This window comes from Mchenga conophoros, linkage group LG19, assembly GCF_057382185.1.
Source record: "Mchenga conophoros isolate Kocher_MC1m ecotype Shallow Benthic linkage group LG19, M_conophoros_male_GT1.1, whole genome shotgun sequence".
NCBI classification, from domain to species: Eukaryota; Metazoa; Chordata; class Actinopteri; order Cichliformes; family Cichlidae; genus Mchenga; species Mchenga conophoros.
In genome coordinates, this window is record NC_140544.1 from 32,277,900 (window position 1) to 32,296,178 (window position 18,279).

At 45.7% G+C, this 18,279-nt stretch overlaps 1 protein-coding gene across 2 annotated transcripts; it reads right to left on the minus strand.

The window, feature by feature from the left end:
• Positions 1-210: 210 nt before the first annotated feature.
• On the minus strand, positions 211-6,346 carry LOC146552721 (protein max-like). 2 transcript variants are annotated; one of them, XM_085257583.1, is made up of 4 exons: positions 6,169-6,346; positions 3,055-3,162; positions 1,579-1,702; positions 211-1,473 (listed from the first exon to the last, which is right to left on the minus strand). In XM_085257583.1, the coding sequence occupies exons 1-4, from the start codon at positions 6,202-6,204 to the stop codon at positions 1,289-1,291; spliced, it is 453 nt and encodes a 150-aa protein (XP_085113709.1). In that variant the 5' UTR covers positions 6,205-6,346; the 3' UTR covers positions 211-1,288. The 2 variants fall into 2 exon arrangements, with proteins under 2 accessions (XP_085113709.1, XP_085113708.1); XM_085257582.1 differs by having other exon boundaries at positions 1,579-1,717.
• Between the last annotated feature and the right edge of the window lie 11,933 nt (positions 6,347-18,279).

The window sequence follows — 18,279 nt, forward strand, 5'->3', positions numbered from 1 at the left end:
ACCAAAGTTTCAACAAATCCTTCTTATCATTTACCTTAATTCCATCAGCAAATTCTGATTCTCAAATCCTATTAAACCTGCCAGATTATTGAATTAACTGGCTCTTTAACTAAACCTGCATTTAACACCAAAAAAAGGATGCTGTTGGGGATGCCTAATGTGCAAAAATCAGGCTATTTTTTTTTACATTAAAAACACAGGACTCACAAATTCATCCAAAATGGATAAAATAGTTTATTTATAGTTTCATAATAAAGGTATGCCTTATCTTGCAAGACAACCGTTGGCAGTATGTACAACATACCTGTAATTTCCATGGAATGGAACAAACAAATCTTATAAGGTACACACTAATTTATCTCTGCAAAAAAAAAGAGAAACATTCCCAGCACAGGCAAATCAAAGGGAAGGCTTTTCTTTGCAGAAACGACACCATTTAAGAGTATACAGTGTTATATACCACACACTGAAAAGGAACTTCCATCGACAAAAATAAAGGACAATGCCTTTAACTGCATTGTGCAACATTCAATATCAATGAGGGGATTTTTTAACCACAATTTATTTAAAAATATTAAAAATAGAGGAAAATAAATAGCTGAAACTTTGAAATATCAAGCCAAACATAATGGGAGTTCAGACATCAGATTATATAGGTATATAGATATAAGGGTAAGAAATTCTTCTTGGTGCATGACTATAAATAGAGGGATTTCTTTGATTACACAACATTTCAAAAGACAAAACTTTTAGCCAACTACACAGAATAAGGAGGGCTGCATTTTGCATAACAGACAGGGTTTGTTTTTCCAAAAGCAACTTCACATTCTTTTCTGGAAAAATATTAATATTATTATTATTAAAAGGTAAGGTATTCCTACCCTTACCGTTTGTCAAAAGTCTCACACCTCCACCGGATTGGAGAGGTTGACCAAAACAACCAATAGGGAAAGGTTATTTTTGTAGCTTTACTCAAGTCTTGTCATCTCCACATATATGAATGGTTATTATGAGGTCTGAAAGGCATAAAGTCCTTCAAATCTGCAGAGCTGCCTCAATTTGGGGATTTTTAACTTTGTTGCTGGGCCACGAAAGGAGTGACAGGATGCTTGCCAGAAGGATAAAAGAAGGTAGAAGCGTTTTATACATAATAGCACCTCTCTCACACACGATCTCCACCTCGTCTCCTGGGCTAGCGCAAGAAGGCAGGGCTCAGTGCGGACAGGCAAGAGGAGCTGGGGCTGGTGGGTAAAAAGAGTCTGTCTAAGGAGCCGGGGTCCACCCAAATCTAGCTTAGCTCCAGGCGCAGCTTCTTCCTGTTTGGTGTCTCGTCTGATTCTGATTCAGAGCTGGAGTCGGACCCACCATCAAAAGCGGACACGGCGCTCCCTTTGCGGTTTGTGTACAAGCTGCTATCGGAAGAGTAGTTGGTCTGGAGCTGAGTGTTCCCCTTGGCCTTCTCAAGTGCACGAACTGCAAGTCGTACACAAAGATAGAAACAAACGTTGTTTACGGCATCTGAGATTGAATCCACGTGACAAAAATGTGCGATACTTATTTAACAAGAGCACCGCTTACCCTGCTGCTCCAGCAGTGCATTCTGCTTCTTTAGATCGTCAATATCTTGCTGGTGGGTGTGGTTTTTTCGTCTCATGTACTGGATGTACTCCGTGGCTTTGTCTAGAATCTGTGCTCGGGAAGCCTGTTTAACAGAATTCTGTGAGGCCCGTGTGAAAAAGCAGCCAATAAAGTGCATGAATCTGTTATACACAGTTCAGAGTGTGTTGCAATTTAATCTGGATTCAAATAAGAAGTTAACAAGAACTATTCCAGGAGTCAGCGACCTCGGGCAGATGGGTCAACGCTTGTTTTGTAGTACCGTATTAAACCAACAGCGCAGGCTGACCACAAATGTTGATGCCACAACTTTGCAGCAATGCAAACTTGAGCAACAGCGACTGTGTTTGTTAGAAATATGCAGTGTTAACACAGTATACAGATTACTAACCAGACTGAAAATCAGTGGCAGTGGGCAGTGATCAATTCAAATTAGAAATTTCTGGTCTAAATCATCTTCAGTATTAATCTGAGGTAAAAGAGTGAGTGGCTGCAGCAATCCGTAAAGGCTCTGTCATTATTTGGACCTGCATTTCAGTCAGGATAGAAAACAACGCAATTACAACACTCTCGGTCGTGGATTGGCCTCCCCACAGGCTGGACCTCAACATTATTGAAGCAGTGTTGGATCATCGTGACAGCAAATGTAACAAAAGAAAGCCAACATCCAGAGAAGAGCTTTCAATGAACTATTCCTGAAGACTACTATAAGAAAGCTGCCTAAGAGAGTTCAGGCTGTGCTGAAGAATAAAAGCCGTCATACCACATAGTGATTTTCAAGCTCATTAAAACTGTACAGACTCTGTTTTTAACTTACATACTGTACTTTCATGTATGTTTGCACGTGTTTCGACAGAATTTCCCATTTTCCTAGCAAAATGTAAAGAAATGAGGGGTGGCTTTTAGATTTGCATAGCACTGCATATCTATTAACTCCAGGTTGAGCATTATCAGCTTCAGTTTCACTTGTGATGGCAGACCAGCGCAGGTACAAGTTAAAAGCAAACGAAGATAAAGCAGCTGGGATTCAACACAGTACTACAAATCAGGCTTAACAGAGGAGAAAATGATCTCATCTCCATGTTGACACAACAACTGTACGTTAACTGCCTTTTGAACTTGAATAGTATTAAATATGAAATGGACAGCATAAGCAGAAACATCACTCTTCATCCAGCATTTATTTGGCAAAGCTGCCAGAGTTTACAGAGCTGCTTGCTTTGACAGCAGTGTCTACAAGCTTGTTAAAATCCACCAACGAGATGAATGATCTTGTGAATCATTATCAGACACGTCGTTAATATTTGGCGAGGCATCTGTTTCTACAAATAACAATTTCCTCCTTCCTCTAGGCATGACGGAGAGATGACGAGCATAGATCTGGATTCTGGGGCACAATATGAATGGTCTATGGCAATATATAGATAGTTTCCTCACCTTCTCCCCTTGTAGTGCAGGCACAGAGTCTCGTAAACTGTGAAAGCTGTCTTTAATGTGGTCCCTGCGTTTACGCTCCAGCGCATTGTGATGTGCTCGCTTGTCTGCCTGCAAAGGGGAGAGAGAAAGTTTAGGTCATTTACAAAAAAACTACATACGTCCGCTTCTTTAACATACAGACACTTCACCCGTTGCCTACTGGTGGTGGGCAGCCTCGCCTCTGTCAGTGCGCCCCAGGGTGGCTGTGGCTACAATGTAGCTGCCATCACCAGTGTGTGAATGTGTGCGTGAATGGGTGGATGACTGGATATGTAAAGCGCTTTGGGGTCCTTAGGGACTAGTAAAGCGCTATATAAATACAAGCCATTTACCAGGCCATACAGAAGTGATTTAAACTGCAGTAAGAGTTTAGACGGTTATCTGGGTTAATATCAATATATGCACACAAGCAGGAACCTGTGCTGGAAGTATTTACAAGGACACGATATGTTTGCTTTCAGGGTTGCACCAGCAAATCTTAGTCGTAACTAAAATTCAACATTAACTCAGTCTCAACTCTTCCTTTGCCTTTTTTTCTTAACACGGACTGGATGATAGATAAAAAATCCAATTTTTTGTCTTAAAACAAGGTGTTCCTTGTTTCGTGAGTCACTAAGAGTCATGTAAGATCCGTTTGTGGTTAATAACTAGCTTTTAAATGTAGTGATTACAAATATGTGTGAAAATTTTCCAAATGAAGAGATGGGGAGAACATGCAAACTCTATATGGAAAGGCTGCGGCTAGATTTGCACCCAGGACCTGTGCGTGTTCTCCCCATTTCTCTGTGAATGTGAGCGCGAATGGTTGTCTGGCTGTCTGTGTTGGCGCTGCAAAAGACTGCCAGTCTGTACCCCACCTCTTGCCCTATGGCAGCTAGAATAGGCTCCAGCTCCCCCATCCACAACCCAGAACTGGACAGACGGGATGTAGATCAGGTAAATTCAAATATTGGTATGGTATTATTGTAGCTTTTTGCTCTTCTTTAAATTAACCTCATTCTTATTTTTTAGGGGTTTTTTTCTCACTGTTGTATATATTTGATAAAAGATGTCTCTCACTAAGTGAGGGTTTTACTTTAACTATTAACTCACTAACTGTACTATTTCTATTCTGTATCCTGTCGCTGGACTTTGTCTTGTGAGATCAATAGAGTGTGTATCGATCTATCTATCTGGGCGGCCGTGGTTCAGGGGTTGGGAAGCTCATCTTGTAACCGCAAAGTTACCGATTTGATCCCCAGCTCACTCTGTTCTGATCGTTGTGTCCTTGGGCAAGACACTTCACCTACCACCTACTGGTGTTGGCCAGAGGGGCCGATGGCGCGATATGGCAGCCTCGCTTCTGTCAGTCTGTCCCAGGGCAGCTGTGGCTACAACTGTAGCTGCCTCCACCAGTGTGTGAATGTGAGAGTGAATGAATAGTGGCATTGTAAAGCGCTTTGAGGGTCTCGAAAAGCGCTATATAAATCCAATCTATTATTATCTATCTATATCTCACTCATTACAACATGTTGCTAGGCCAGATATTAAAGTTAGTATAAAACGGATCATTTTTAATTTAGGTACTGGCAGAGATTAGAAGGAACATTTTACTTTCATTTTCTTTGTTTATGTAAGAGCAACACTACATGTCAATGGATATCAACGTAAAAATGTAGATTCAAACATGGCAGATTTGACTAAAACTGCTAATATCTCGTGAACACATCATGTAAAACTACACAAAATGCAAAAGACAAACATATACATCAAAACAAACATAAACAAAAGACAAATACAAACAATCTGCCTCACAAAGTTAAAGCTCATCACTTGAAATATGGATGTGAAATTTGAGCCTTTGCTGAAAACTGTTTTTAGGAAGCATTTCTAAACTTAATGGCTCAGTAGCGTTAGATGCACGGCACAATGAGAGCTTATGAAGCCTTACAGTAAATGTATAGGTGGCTCTAATAGGATCTACACTAGAGTTGGAATCCATAGTTCTGAGAAATATGTGGCCATATTTAGGTCATGTTCTCAGATTCATGCTCAATTAAAACACCACATCGCACTTTGGGGTGGGAAAATGCAACTGCTTATTGCAACACGAGGAATTCAAACCTGCACGCACAGTGGGCGTACTGATACATTGGCAGAGTGGTTAGTTGTAATGCAACTACAGCGCTGGATTTTTAGCAAGAAACCACAATTTAACAGGTAACAAGGGCTTGCAGAGAAATACTGAATAAATCGCCGGGCTTATAATCCAGAAAACACAATAACATGACATGAATTCAGTTGTACGATAGGAGAACATCGAGTACTGTATTCTCATTGAGCCTCGGTTTGCTGTATTAAATGTGTGTGCATCATAGCCTGACTTAAATCACACGTCAGAGCTAAAGATACAACCAACCACGACATTTCAACCAGCTAGCTGTCAAGTATGCTAACTATATCTAGGTAGACGTGAAGGGATTACCCTTTTATGCAACGAATAAACAAGGGCTGCATTTAGCATCTAAACTAAATAAATAGTAAAAGCATGCGTGGTGTAGCCGACAGAACCGTGTTATATTTCTGAAAGGAACATTATGTCCAAGCAAGCCGTCAGTTCACCTCTCAGAAGAGCTGACCTTGTGTCCTGGAAGAGCTTAACTGCTGTTTATGATTGGTTTTATTTATGTTTTTTTTTTCCATATTTGCAGTTTTAACACAGCGTTTTATTTCAAGTTTTATTGATCACGTGACAGCAGGAATACGGTCCACCAGAACGAGTGATTTAAGTTATAAGAGCATAAAACAGCCCTCTTTATTTTGCTGAGCTGCCCCAAATAAACGACAAATGTCGTAGCGAGGCTACCCAACTTATTCACCAGTTCCGTGTGCGACTTTCATTTGAAAGCCAGCAATTAAGAGCTCAAACGCCCCCCCTAACAGCTATCTCCATACAGGCTTCAAAACCTAGTGCTAGCCCAGAGAAACCCCCGCTAACTAGCTAGCACAATCAAATAGCATATTTTGAGAGGAATGTGAGTTACTGTGTAGCTAACAAACTGGCTAGCTACTTCTAGAAGAAACAAAAAGACATACATCGCTGTCGACTTCGATGTCATCGTTTTCGCTCATTCTTCGATTTAAAAAAAGGTATGAGGGGGGAAAAGAAATAGAAAGTATAGCAAAAGCTGGAAGCAGATAATTAAACCAAGCACGGAACTCTGCTACGGCAGAGACATGACAACCAACCGCTTCTCCACACGTGATTCGCCTACACACATGCACGGGGAAAACATCTACAGCGCAGGCGCAGTAAAGCAAAGGCCTATGGTAATTGAAGTAACTTGGTCCAACACAAAGCTGATTTGCATATGTCATGTTTTTGGAGCTGAAACTATATTTCCCACAAGTCCGCGGAGTTGGGTCGCCTTCAAAATACATTTTATCCCCTACAATCACAGCAGCTTGGATATGAGAAATCTCAGTGTGGTTTCTCAAATAGAACATGATGTTCTTTGTTGTACTGTGGTATATTACAATGGCAGAAAAATGATTTAATCACCTGCTGAATTTGTAAGTTTGCTCCAGTAAAAAGAAATGAACAGCCTCTGATTTTTATGGTAGTTTCTTTGTAACGGAGAGAGGCAGAATATCAACCAAAAATGCAGAAACAAAAAAACACGTTACATAAAAGTTACACTATTATTTGGATGTCACTGAGTGGAATAAGTATTTAATATCTAAGCAAAACATGACTTAGTTCTTGGTGGAGAAATCCTTGTTGGTATGCATAGCGGTAAGACGTTTCCTGTAGTTGGTCTTGAGGTTTGAACACATCTGAGGAGGAATTCTGGCCAACTCCCCTTTACAGAAATCCTTTAGGTATCTTGGCTGCTGTTTGAAACTTAAGCTCCCTCCACAGATTTTCTACAGGGCTGTGTGGAGACTGGCTTGACCACTCCATGAGCTTAACATGTTTCTTGTTTAGACACTCCTTTACTGCCTTTGTATGTGTTGGATCACTGCCATGCTGACCCATTCACAGCTCATTATAACATTTCTGAAGGAGGTTCTCATCTACATGTCTTTAATCTACATGTCTGTACTTTACTGTGTTTGGAGGAAGAGAAATGATGAGTGCGATCCAAAGAACATCATCCCTCTTCCTCCAAACACTTTCTCCCACGCCTTTTCTAAATCATTTAGATGTTCACTGGCAAACTAAAGATGCACCTTCTTGAGTGATTGGACCCTATGGGTGCACCATGATTTCACTCCATTATGTGGTCGTCTTGGTGACTGTGGTCTAACTTCCCTTCATATAATAAACAAGCATCTCCCTTGTAGTTTTGGAATGACCCACCTTAAGACAGAAGGTGATTGATGGTCATTTTATATTTTCTGTTTCCGAATAATCACACTAGCAATGGTCACCATGTCACCACGCTTCCTGCTGATGTTCTTATAGTCCATTCCAGCCGTGTGCAACTCTACACTCTCATCCCTGACGTCCTTTGACAGCTCTTTGGTCTCATTCGTGGTGGTGGAGACGCTGGAATAGAAGAAATTGATTCTGTGGAGAAGCGTGCTCTATACACATAATGGGCTGAGATCAGTAATATCAGTAATTGATTGACTGATTGATTAAACACATTACACAAACATTATAAACTGCTTTACATATCATTGAGTCAAATACACATCCATCAGTCATTTTGCAGAATCTTGACTGTATATTTACATTATGATATCAGACATGACATATTAGCTTAGATTCAACAGTCTACTGTTCAAGTGGAGATTATTAGCAGTGTTGTGTGCGACAATATCTGCTCTTTTCTATTCCCAGCATATAATTATAAGGCCAGATGGTGGCCTAGCTCATTTCAGCTGCCCTCCCCCACCTTCTACCCATAGCTGTTCATTGTCAGAGTATACGAACTTCAAATAGCTGCAGCACTGCAAATATACTCCTTAATAATCAGGAATGTTTAAGAAAACTAATCCTGATTAATGTTCACATTAATAGAAATGTCTGCAATACGTGTTTTTAAAAGGAGATGAAAGTTCAATAAAAAATATATAAATCAACTGAATCTTTGTGCTCAGTTAATCTCATTGAGATTCAGATGTCAACAGGAGGATATCAAGAATCAACTAGAAAAATTTGCATTTCCTGCGAAAATGCAGTGTGGATGCTTTAAAGCTGAAGCTGTCTGCAAAAACTAGCTGAAAAAGCTGAAAAGTTGCAGAAATTGTAAAAACTTTGCAGAAGCAAAGGAACTTTGCTAAAATGGAATAACTTAGCAGAAAATAAATTTAAAAAACAAGAAGGAACAGCCAACAGATACACACAAACTCAAATATGTATACACAAATGCACAGAGAGAGAGACACACGGAGGGTCTATGCCAGTCAACCAGTCTGAATATATTCTATTTTTTTTCCAACAATGAGATGCTGCCCTAAAGAGGGTCTCTCTCTCTCTCTCTCTCTCTCATGCACACACACACACACACACAAAGGGAGAGAGAAGCATGTTTTCAGTCAAGCAGCCTGGGAGCTGCTAAATTTGAATCCACAGAGGCTGTGTACTTTTTCCCGCCAAAACAGGTGCACACACGCAGCACAGAGACAGGATTTTTGTAGTCTATTTCTCATAGTGAGGATTCCCCTCAAACAAATGACCATAATTTCCTAACTGTATTGGCCAGAACGGTCATTCTTACAACGTTTTGTTCAGAAGAGATGGGGGAATCGTCAAGTGTTGAAAATTTATCATTAAAATATGAATTTTTAGAGATATATGATATCGATGACTTGTTGGCTTAGAAGCCACGAAGGCCCCAATATGCAAATTTGAATGCCTCAGCCCACATATATGATTGGCTGGGAAGCCGTGCAGGCCCTGATATGTAAATTTGAATGCCTTAGTCCTCACAGAGGATTGGCTGCCTGGGGACCTGGCAGAAATATATAGAAATACTATGATTAAGCATAAATACTACATTTAGCAGAAATACTACATTAAGCACAAATCCTATAATAAGCAGAAATACTATATTAAGCAATATAAATATCCTATAAAAATCCTATAAAAGCCAAAAATACTATACTATGATTTGGTAGAAACACTATAATTAATCAGAAATACTATATTTAGCACAAATCTTATAAAACAGCAGAAATGCTATGATTTAGCGCAATAGTAATAACTTAAACAGAAAAATTGGAAAAGCAAAATGGACAGCTGAAAAAATGCGGAACATCCTAAGGGTCCCTCAAATATACTTGTTGAATGAAAAAAATCGGCAAAAAATATATATAACAGCCACACAATCACAAATATGGACACATATGGAAACACACATGCACAGAGAGACACACACACAAGATCCAAATCAGTCAACCAGTCTAAATATATTGAATTTGAATCTTACAATGAGATCATCCCATAAAAAGGCTCTCTCTCTCTCTCTCTCTCTCTCTCTCTGTCTCACACACACACACACTCACTCACTCACACACTCACACACACACACACACACACACACACACACACGGAGAGAGAAGCAAGTTTCTAGCTCAGTCAAGCAGCCTGGGAGCTGCTGAATTTGAATCCACCAATCAGAGAGGCTGTGTACTTTTTCCCGCCAAAACAGGTGCACGCAGCACAGAGAGACACAGGATTATTGCACAGTCTATTTCTCATAGTGATGACTCCCCTCAAACAAATGACCATAATTTCCTAACCGTAGGGGCTAGAGCGGTCATTCTTACACCGTTTTGTTCAGAAGAGATGGGGGAATCTTAAAGTGTTAACAATTTATCATTAAAATATGAATTATTAAAGATATTTGACTGGTAATGCACCATAACTGAGTAGAGCAAAGCAAAAAATGCCTTGACCTGCCCTCAAACAACGCTTTGTAACTCTAAATCTATTTGGAGCATCGATATCATTCTTTCACCATAAGAGACAGCAGGATTTGGTGAACAGTCATGGAAATTTTCAGGTCTCTGTGGAAATCCAACAAAAAGTTATGACGAGAGAAAAAAGTGGTTCATTTCCAGAGTTTGAAATCTGAAGAAATCTGAGCGAAGGACGAATTTGCTACCCTCAAACAAGTCTAACTCATTTCAGAACGGTAATAGGTGAGAAAGAAATTCTTGAATTGTGAGTGTTAGGAGTGTCTGAAGATATACTGGGACAAGCCTCATGTCTTAACTTTGTTTTGTTAAGGAGATATGACGATTCGAATATGCCTCTCATTACAGAAATCAAGCGGTGATTTTGAACAAACTCTCCATTGTCTTTCTATGGAGAGTTTTCCGACTTTGTGTTGGTCTGAGGAGATTTGCAAACATTCTATAAGTCCCACAACAATGATGGTGACATTTCCTGAAAGCCAGCAAAAATACCTAAGTTTTGATGTATAATTTGTGGAAGTTGAGTGAAAATTGAGCAAGTAGCAAGAAGTTGTTCGGACATGAAGAGAAGACTGCAAAACCTTCAGTGGCACACTGGAAGCCAAGAGCATAGCAACCATAACAACGCATGTATTTTGTGAAAAATCACAATTTTGCAACTGAAAACTTTAAGAGGCATAAAAGTAAAACGGTAAAAGATTTGAAAAAGCTGATTTATACCTGAATAGCCCAATAATTTGAGAACATTTTAAAGTTTGAATGGTTGCTCTATGTGAAAATATGAGGAAGTAGTTAAGTTTCAAAAACAAGCAAATTTTAGCAGAATTGCAGGTTTCCCATTCATTTCAAATTAAAGGAAAAAAGCTTAATATTTTTAAAAAGTATAATAGTGAAAAATACCAAAAGACATAGCCGTCATTAGCAGAAATAGCAGAATAGTTTAAAATTTGAACGGTGAAAATAGCACAAAAATTGTGGAAGTAGATCCACGGCGAAAAGTGTACGGAAACATCAAGAAGGAACTCAATAGTGTGGATGCTAAAGCATCCACACAATTATTCATACTGCAAAATACCAAAAATACCCCAATATATTGGGGGACGCTCGGGGTCGTGCGGTGTATGAGGCACGAGCGCTCTCCACTCGCTGTGAAGTGTAGCGATAGCCGCTAGCGCCCCGCTAGCCGTTTTAGCTAGTGAGCAGTTTAGCCAGTTTAGCTCCACTAACCCACGGTCGTTACAATTGGTGTCAGAAGTGGGATTCATGAGTGTCTAGCAGACACTATGGAGCCGACCATAGGCGAATTAGAGCGCGCAATCCGAGACAACAGCTCGCTTCTGGAAAGCATGGCTGCCGAGACCCAGCGGAGAAGACCCGAGCTGGGGCGGCCAGGGGGCCACAGCGCGCCCCGGAACAGCCACCCCCTGCTCTCCCTGCGACGGGAGGGGATTCCTGGGGCCGCACCACAGCTTCCTGGCAGGACGGCTGCTAAGCTACAGCACTACACTGGGGCGACGCAGCTGGAGCCGTATCTGGCCCAAGTCACGCTGGCTGCCACTCACAACGGGTGGGGTCAAGAAGAGACTGCCACCCACCTGGCGCTTGCACTGGAGGGCCCAGCGCTCCAGGTTCTGCTGGACCAGCCCCCAGAGGAGCAGCGCGACCTCCGGGCCTTGACCACGGCGCTCGGCAGACGGTTTGGACAGAGACCACCAGCCGAACAGAGCAGGGAGGAGCTGGCTTGCCGACGCCGACGCGAAGGGGAGAGAGCCTGGGGTCCTTTGCTGCGGATGTCCGCCTCTATGCCCGACGGGGCTACCCGACATTCCCAGGAGCGGCACGAGAGGAGCTGGGTCTCCACGCCTTCCTGAGGGGCCTCACACCGGAGAGGCTGCGACAGCATGTCCGGCTGTCATCCCCCCGAGACCTGGAGGAGGCACTGAGGGAGGCTGAGCGGGCTGAGGAGGTGCTGCGGGGCGAGCCAGGGGCCCGACGATCGGCCAGGATGGTCGAGCGAGAGATGAACGCGTCCCAGTCGGATGAGGAGGAGGAGGCCAGACGAGCCCAATCAGAGGCAGTTCCACGTCGGAGGCGCCGGACGGACTGCTGTTATCGGTGCGGGGGAACCTGGTCACCTCGCCCGGAACTGTCCCCGCACCTAGCCCTCGGAGCCGAGTGACATCACCGACGGGAAACGGCCACGGGGTGGGACAGTGAGGGAACCCCCACCCCAATCGTTAAACCCTCTCCATGACACTCATCCCGTGGTGGGCCGCTGTGGGTCCACCCGTGGACTGTACCTGGACTGTATAGTTGATGGACGGTCTTGCCGGGCCCTGGTAGACACAGGGTCCACCATCTGCTTGCTGCGAAGGGGGGTGCTCCCGGAGACGGGTGGCTCATTGCCAAAAGACTGGACCCCTACTCACACAGCGTTGTACACTGTCACAGGAGAAAAGACCGTGATGCCGGGGAAAAAGACTCTGCAGGTGGTGGTGGGAACGAACAGTGTGAACCATGAGTTCTGGCTTGCCGACATAACAGACGAGTGCATTGTTGGACTGGACTTGCTGGCCCACTGGGGGGCACGGGTCGATGTACCGGGAGTTGCCATCCACCTTGGTGCTGAGACCGTGCAGCTTCAAGTGGGCCGCGGTAGCCAGGGACAGACCCCCACCCCACCAGCACCCCCAAAGCCCTTACGCCCCGCAGCTCCATGCCACAGCCAGGGGCCGAGGGCGGCAAGGGTGCGGAAAAGGACCCAGGGGGTGGACGTAAGCAGGGCCAACATCCCGCAGCCAGAGTCGCCGCCTAGCTCGGCAGTCTCCCCGTCACCTGAGACTGTCGCGGCAGTAGAGGAGCTTGGGCGGCGAAGTGGGGTGCACCTCAGTGCGACACAGCAGCAGCAGTTGCAGAGCCTCTTGGCAGAGTTTATGGACACTTTCGCCGCCAGGGAAGAGGACTGCACAAGGACGGGCCTGGTGCAACACACTATAGACACTGGAGCAGCTGCTCCAATCCGGCTGCGGCCCCACCGCCTGCCCCTCGCCAAACGCCAAGCTGCCGAGGGACTGATAAAAGAGATGGCAGCTAATGGCGTCATTGAACCCTCGGATAGTCCATGGGCCGCACCTATGGTTATGGTGCGGAAGAAAACAGGGGGGTGGCGCCCTTGTGTGGACTACAGGCGTCTGAACGCGGTCACCCGCAAGGACTCTTACCCGTTACCTCGCATCGATGACGCACTGGATTACATCGCTGGGTCCAGTTGGTTCAGCTCGCTAGACCTCCGCAGTGGGTACTGGCAGGTGGAGCTCGCTGCCGAGGCGCGGCCCAAGACTGCATTCACCGTAGGGCAAGGACTGTGGCAGTTTAAGGTGATGCCTTTTGGACTATGCAATGCACCAGCCACGTTCGAAAGGTTAATGGAAAGGGTCCTCAAAGACATTCCCCGTGCCCGCTGCGTGGTCTATTTGGATGACTTGCTGACTCATGCTAAGGACTTTGAACAGGCCGTGGCCAACCTACGAGAGGTTCTGACTGCCATCCGCGGGGCCGGACTAAGCTGAACCCGGCCAAGTGCAACCTTCTTGCTCGCCAGGTGAAGTTCCTGGGACATGTGGTGAGCGAACAGGGGGTGGCTACTGACCCCGAGAAGGTGGTTGCTGTGGGGGACTGGCCTACCCCATCGAACGTCGCCGAGCTACGAAGCTTCCTGGGGCTGGCCTCCTATTACAGGAGGTTTGTAAAAGACTTTGCCACCGTTGCTAGCCCCTTGCATCAGTTGACAAACAAGGGTCAGCGGTTTGGTTGGACGGAGGGCTGTGCAACGGCTTTCGAGCAGCTGAAAACTGCCCTTGTGAGTGCCCTGGTCTTGGCGTATCCTGACCCCAGCCAGCCTTTCATTTTGGACACCGACGCCAGCAACGTGGGGGTCGGAGCGGTGCTCTCCCAGAGGGGAGAGGCTGAGGAGCGAGTGGTGGCATACTACAGCTGCAGCCTCAGCCGGGCCGAGAGGAATTACTGTGTTACCCGGCGTGAGCTGTTGGCTGTGGTCCTGGCGGTTCGTCACTTCCGACCTTACCTCCTGGGCACTAAGTTCCTGCTCAGGACAGACCACGCCAGCCTAACCTGGATGCTGAACTTTCGCCAGCCAGAGGGTCAGGTGGCCCGGTGGCTGGAAATACTACAAGAGTACGACTTTGAGGCCCAGCACCGACCAGGGCGGCAACACGCCAACGCTGACGCCCTGTCCAGGCGCCCCTGTTCTGCGGATGAGTGCCGGTACTGCAGGCGCATGGAGGAGCTGGACCGGGGTCCGACATCGGCAGCAGCAGAACCTGAGGGTGTGGGTGAAGGGCAGGAACCTTTCACCGCGGCGGAGCTACAGCAGCACCAGGTGAGCGATCCAGCGCTGGAGATGGTGAGGGACTGGATGGAGGCAGGGACACGGCCAGACTGGTCCGCCGTGTCTTCCCAAGGGCCCGAGACAAAGTCGCTGTACTCCCAGTGGAACAGCCTGGAGCTCCATGGCGGTGTAATCTACCGGCGGTGGCGAGCGCCAGACGGGGGAGGCGACATACTCCAGCTCCTGGTTCCCCGGGCCTTGCGGCCTGAGGTCCTCCGCTGGGTCCATGGGGCTGCAGGTACTGGCCATTTTGGGAATGGCAAGACGTTGCGACGGCTGAGACGGCGGTTCTACTGGCCGGGGTGTCGTCAGGACGTGGAGATCCACGTCCACTGCTGTGACGACTGCACGGCGCAGAAAGGTCCCAGCCAGCGCTCCCATGCCCCATTGCAGCAATACCTAGTTGGGGCGCCAATGGAGCGGATCGGAGTGGATATCCTGGGTCCCATTCCCTGTGACTGATGCCGGCAACCGGTATGTCCTGGTCGCGATGGATTATTTCTCAAAGTGGCCAGAGGCGTACGCGGTGCCGGACCAGAGTGCGGTGACGACGGCGCGGACTCTGGTGGATGAGATGTTCACGCGGTTTGGTGTACCGGAGGAGCTCCATAGCGACCAAGGGAGGAACTTTGAGAGCCAGGTGCTGGGAGAAGTGTGTCGGAGGCTGGGGGTGAGAAAAACGAGGACCACCCCCCTCCATCCTCAGAGCGATGGTCTGGTTGAGCGGTTCAACCGCACGTTGGCCACCCAGCTGGCCATCCTGACCAGCCAACATCAGAGGGACTGGGACCAACACCTGCCCCTTGTTTTGTGGGCATATCGAACAGCAGTGCAGGAGTCAAGTCAGTGTACTCCTGCGGCGTTGATGTTCGGAAGGGAGCTCCGGACCCCGGTGGACTTGGTGTTCGGAGCGCCCCCTGAGCCGGAGATTGCTGGTGGACCAGAGATGGACTACTTCTGGCGGCTCAGGGAGCGGTTGCACACGGTGCATCAACTGGCAAGACGGACATTGGAGGGAGCCGGGGCCCGCCAGAAACGGGCGTATGATACCCGTGCGCACGGTCCTATGCTGGGGGCCGGAGATCGGGTCTGGGTGTTCTGCCCCCAGAGGAAGCGGGGGCTGACCCCCAAGCTCATGAGCCACTGGCAAGGCCCGGGCGAAATCCTGGAGCAGCTGTCGGAGGTGGTCTTCAGAGTCCGGATGCCGGGGGCGGGGAAGGCGAGTGGTGCTACACAAGGACCGGCTGGCGCCATACCATCCGCTTGCCCCCAACCCGCAGGCTGGTGTGCAGCCTGGGGACTCCTCGCCCCCTACGTCCGGCCCGGAGGGGGGCGCCATGGATTCCCAGTCGAGGCCGAAGCGTACTCGACGCCGGCCCGGACATTTGCTGGACTACATTGTGGACAGTTAAGGTTGTGGGGGACACTAAACCTTTTTGGGAGGGGGCTGTGTAATGACCTGGCTGGGGTTGTTAGCCAGGTGCATTCTGGGTATTGTGTTGTCTCTGTGTTTTCTATCGTTCTACTAGTTCATATGTGTTGATTTGCATGTTGTGTTAGTGTTATGTTAATGTAAGCCACATTGAAGTTGATGTGTGTTCTGTGGAGGGGGGTGAATAGGCATAGTTGGCTGACACCGCGACTCTATGTGGTGGGAGCGTGATAGGGGTTCGGTGTCAGCAGTGTTACGTGTGCGAAAGAATACGGCGAATAAATGACTGGTGTGAACCACTACTGCCTCCTGCTGGATCATTTGGGGATTATCAGTCTGCTGCTGAGACGCTCGGGGTCGTGCGGTGTATGAGGCACGAGCGCTCTCCACTCGCTGTGAAGTGTAGCGATAGCCGCTAGCGCCCCGCTAGCCGTTTTAGCTAGTGAGCAGTTTAGCCAGTTTAGCTCCACTAACCCACGGTCGTTACAATATCAAAGGTGAAGGCTGTCTAATGTTAACATGTTGTATTAACAGTAGAGTGTTAAGAGATGAGTATCACAATAAGCTATTATGGCATATTGTGAAATGACCTAGATGTTGTTTATGCTCGTGTTTGACAATTTCTCCCACTTCCCCACATGACACTTCTACAGTCCTCAAACACCCTCGCACTCAGTGCTTAACGGCTCGTTAACGCTGCTCATGCTTTTGCTCCGTCAGCTCCGAGTCTCTGCTCTTTCTCGTCTCCTGCCCTGGCAGCTACTAAAATAGGGAAGGCATGATTAGATGATGTTCGCCAGCTGTGACAAGAAGCCTCCCCCTGACACCACACTGTAAACCCGCTACTCCACCCCTCCTCTCCAGCCGAGTCACAAACCATACCACCACACCTATAAAGAAGTCAGTCCATCACTATATTTCTCAGTTTTCTAATTGTGTGGATGCCCTTTGAGTTCCTGTTTCTCTTTATTAAGTGTGCCCAAAAGGCACACTTATTACTATTTCTCGGATTTATTCTTCTTCTTATTATTATTATTTTCCTTTTTCCGCCTGAAATTTTACAGCGTAACTCGCCTCTCACCGCGATCTAATTCTGACTGCTCATCACCCTTTTTTCCAGGCGCCTGGCCCCTTTCCAGGTGGCGTGATTGGTAATGAAACGGATCTTCAGACCAAAGGTCGTGGGTTCAATCCCACCTTGTTCAACATTTTTTTTCACTACAAATTTATACACTATCACAGACCTGTAATTTATATTGCTAATTTATTACAATTCTGCAAAGTTTTATTATTTTAGCAGCTTTTCTAATATGGACCTCAGATTCTTGTCAACAGTCCATGGCAGAAATACATACAAGTACACAGCCTGATGAAGCAGACAGAAGCCCTACCTCTGATGGTTCAGCATTTACACCTCTTATCACTACAAATCTCAGCCTCTTCTGCTGTTTTCATTAGAATTTTAAGCTTTTCCAGAAATTCTGCTGATTGAACTCTTTTCAGCAAAATATTCAGGATTTTAACCTCTTTTCTGCCCAAATTTTGCTTATTCACCTCTTCTGCAAAATCTTCAGCCTTTTCACCTCTTATTAGCACAAATCTCAGCTGTTTTCAGAAAAAACTCTTTTCATCAGAAATTCTGCTGATTGAACTCTTTTCAGCAGAATTCTGCTCATTCACCTCTTTTCTGCAAAGTTTTCAGCCTTTTCACCTCTTATCAGCACAATTCTCAGCCGCTTCTGCTCGTCTCATCACAATTGTCAGTCTCTCCACCTCATCTTTGTGGGAATCAGTTTGGCTCAGTGAAATGAGTAACTGCCTTTAGAACAGAAGGGCCAGGTTTGAATCCTGCTCAAGGCAATATTTTTTTTTTCAAACTTTTTCAGCTTTTTTCAGCTGACATCTTCAGCGTTAAGGCATCCACACAGCATTTTCGCAGGAAATGCAAATTTTTCTAGTTGAAGTTATTAGATTGTGATATACATTAAATGCACTCTTTATAAACGCACATGAAAAATAAACTCTTGCCTATTTGTCCTCTTTGCCTCCTAAAAGTACATCTGTGTTTGTTCATTCCTTGATTTTGTTTTACAGAGAAAGAAATGTGAAAATCATTTTGTTCCTTCTATTTTCAACTTGTCTTCCAGTTTCATTCATGTGGGTTTTTTTAATGTTTGTTCTCTTTGGGAAAGCAACAACAAGACTTACGACGATCAGTCAACACTAACACATAAAACTATTCATGAAATGAAGGCAAATGATTGAAGTGAAACGATTCATACATTTTATTTTCCAATGAACACAAGTTTTTCTCAAACTGCTGTCTGTTATCCAACTCAAACCTGACTCTAAATTCAGGGAGTCATGTTAAAGCAAGCTCAGTTAAAGTTATTCAGCTTTCTTAAGTACTGCTAAATGGTGATTTCCATCAGTAATG

Coding starts and splice junctions, on each gene's coding strand:
- LOC146552721 (XM_085257582.1), bottom strand. CDS start 6,204: ATGAGCGAAAACGATGACATCGAAGTCGACAGCGAT. Junction 1,718..3,054: donor CTGCACTACAAGGGGAGAAG/GTGAGGAAACTA, acceptor CGGGCCTCACAG/AATTCTGTTAAACAGGCTTC. Junction 1,474..1,578: donor TGCACTGCTGGAGCAGCAGG/GTAAGCGGTGCT, acceptor TACGACTTGCAG/TTCGTGCACTTGAGAAGGCC.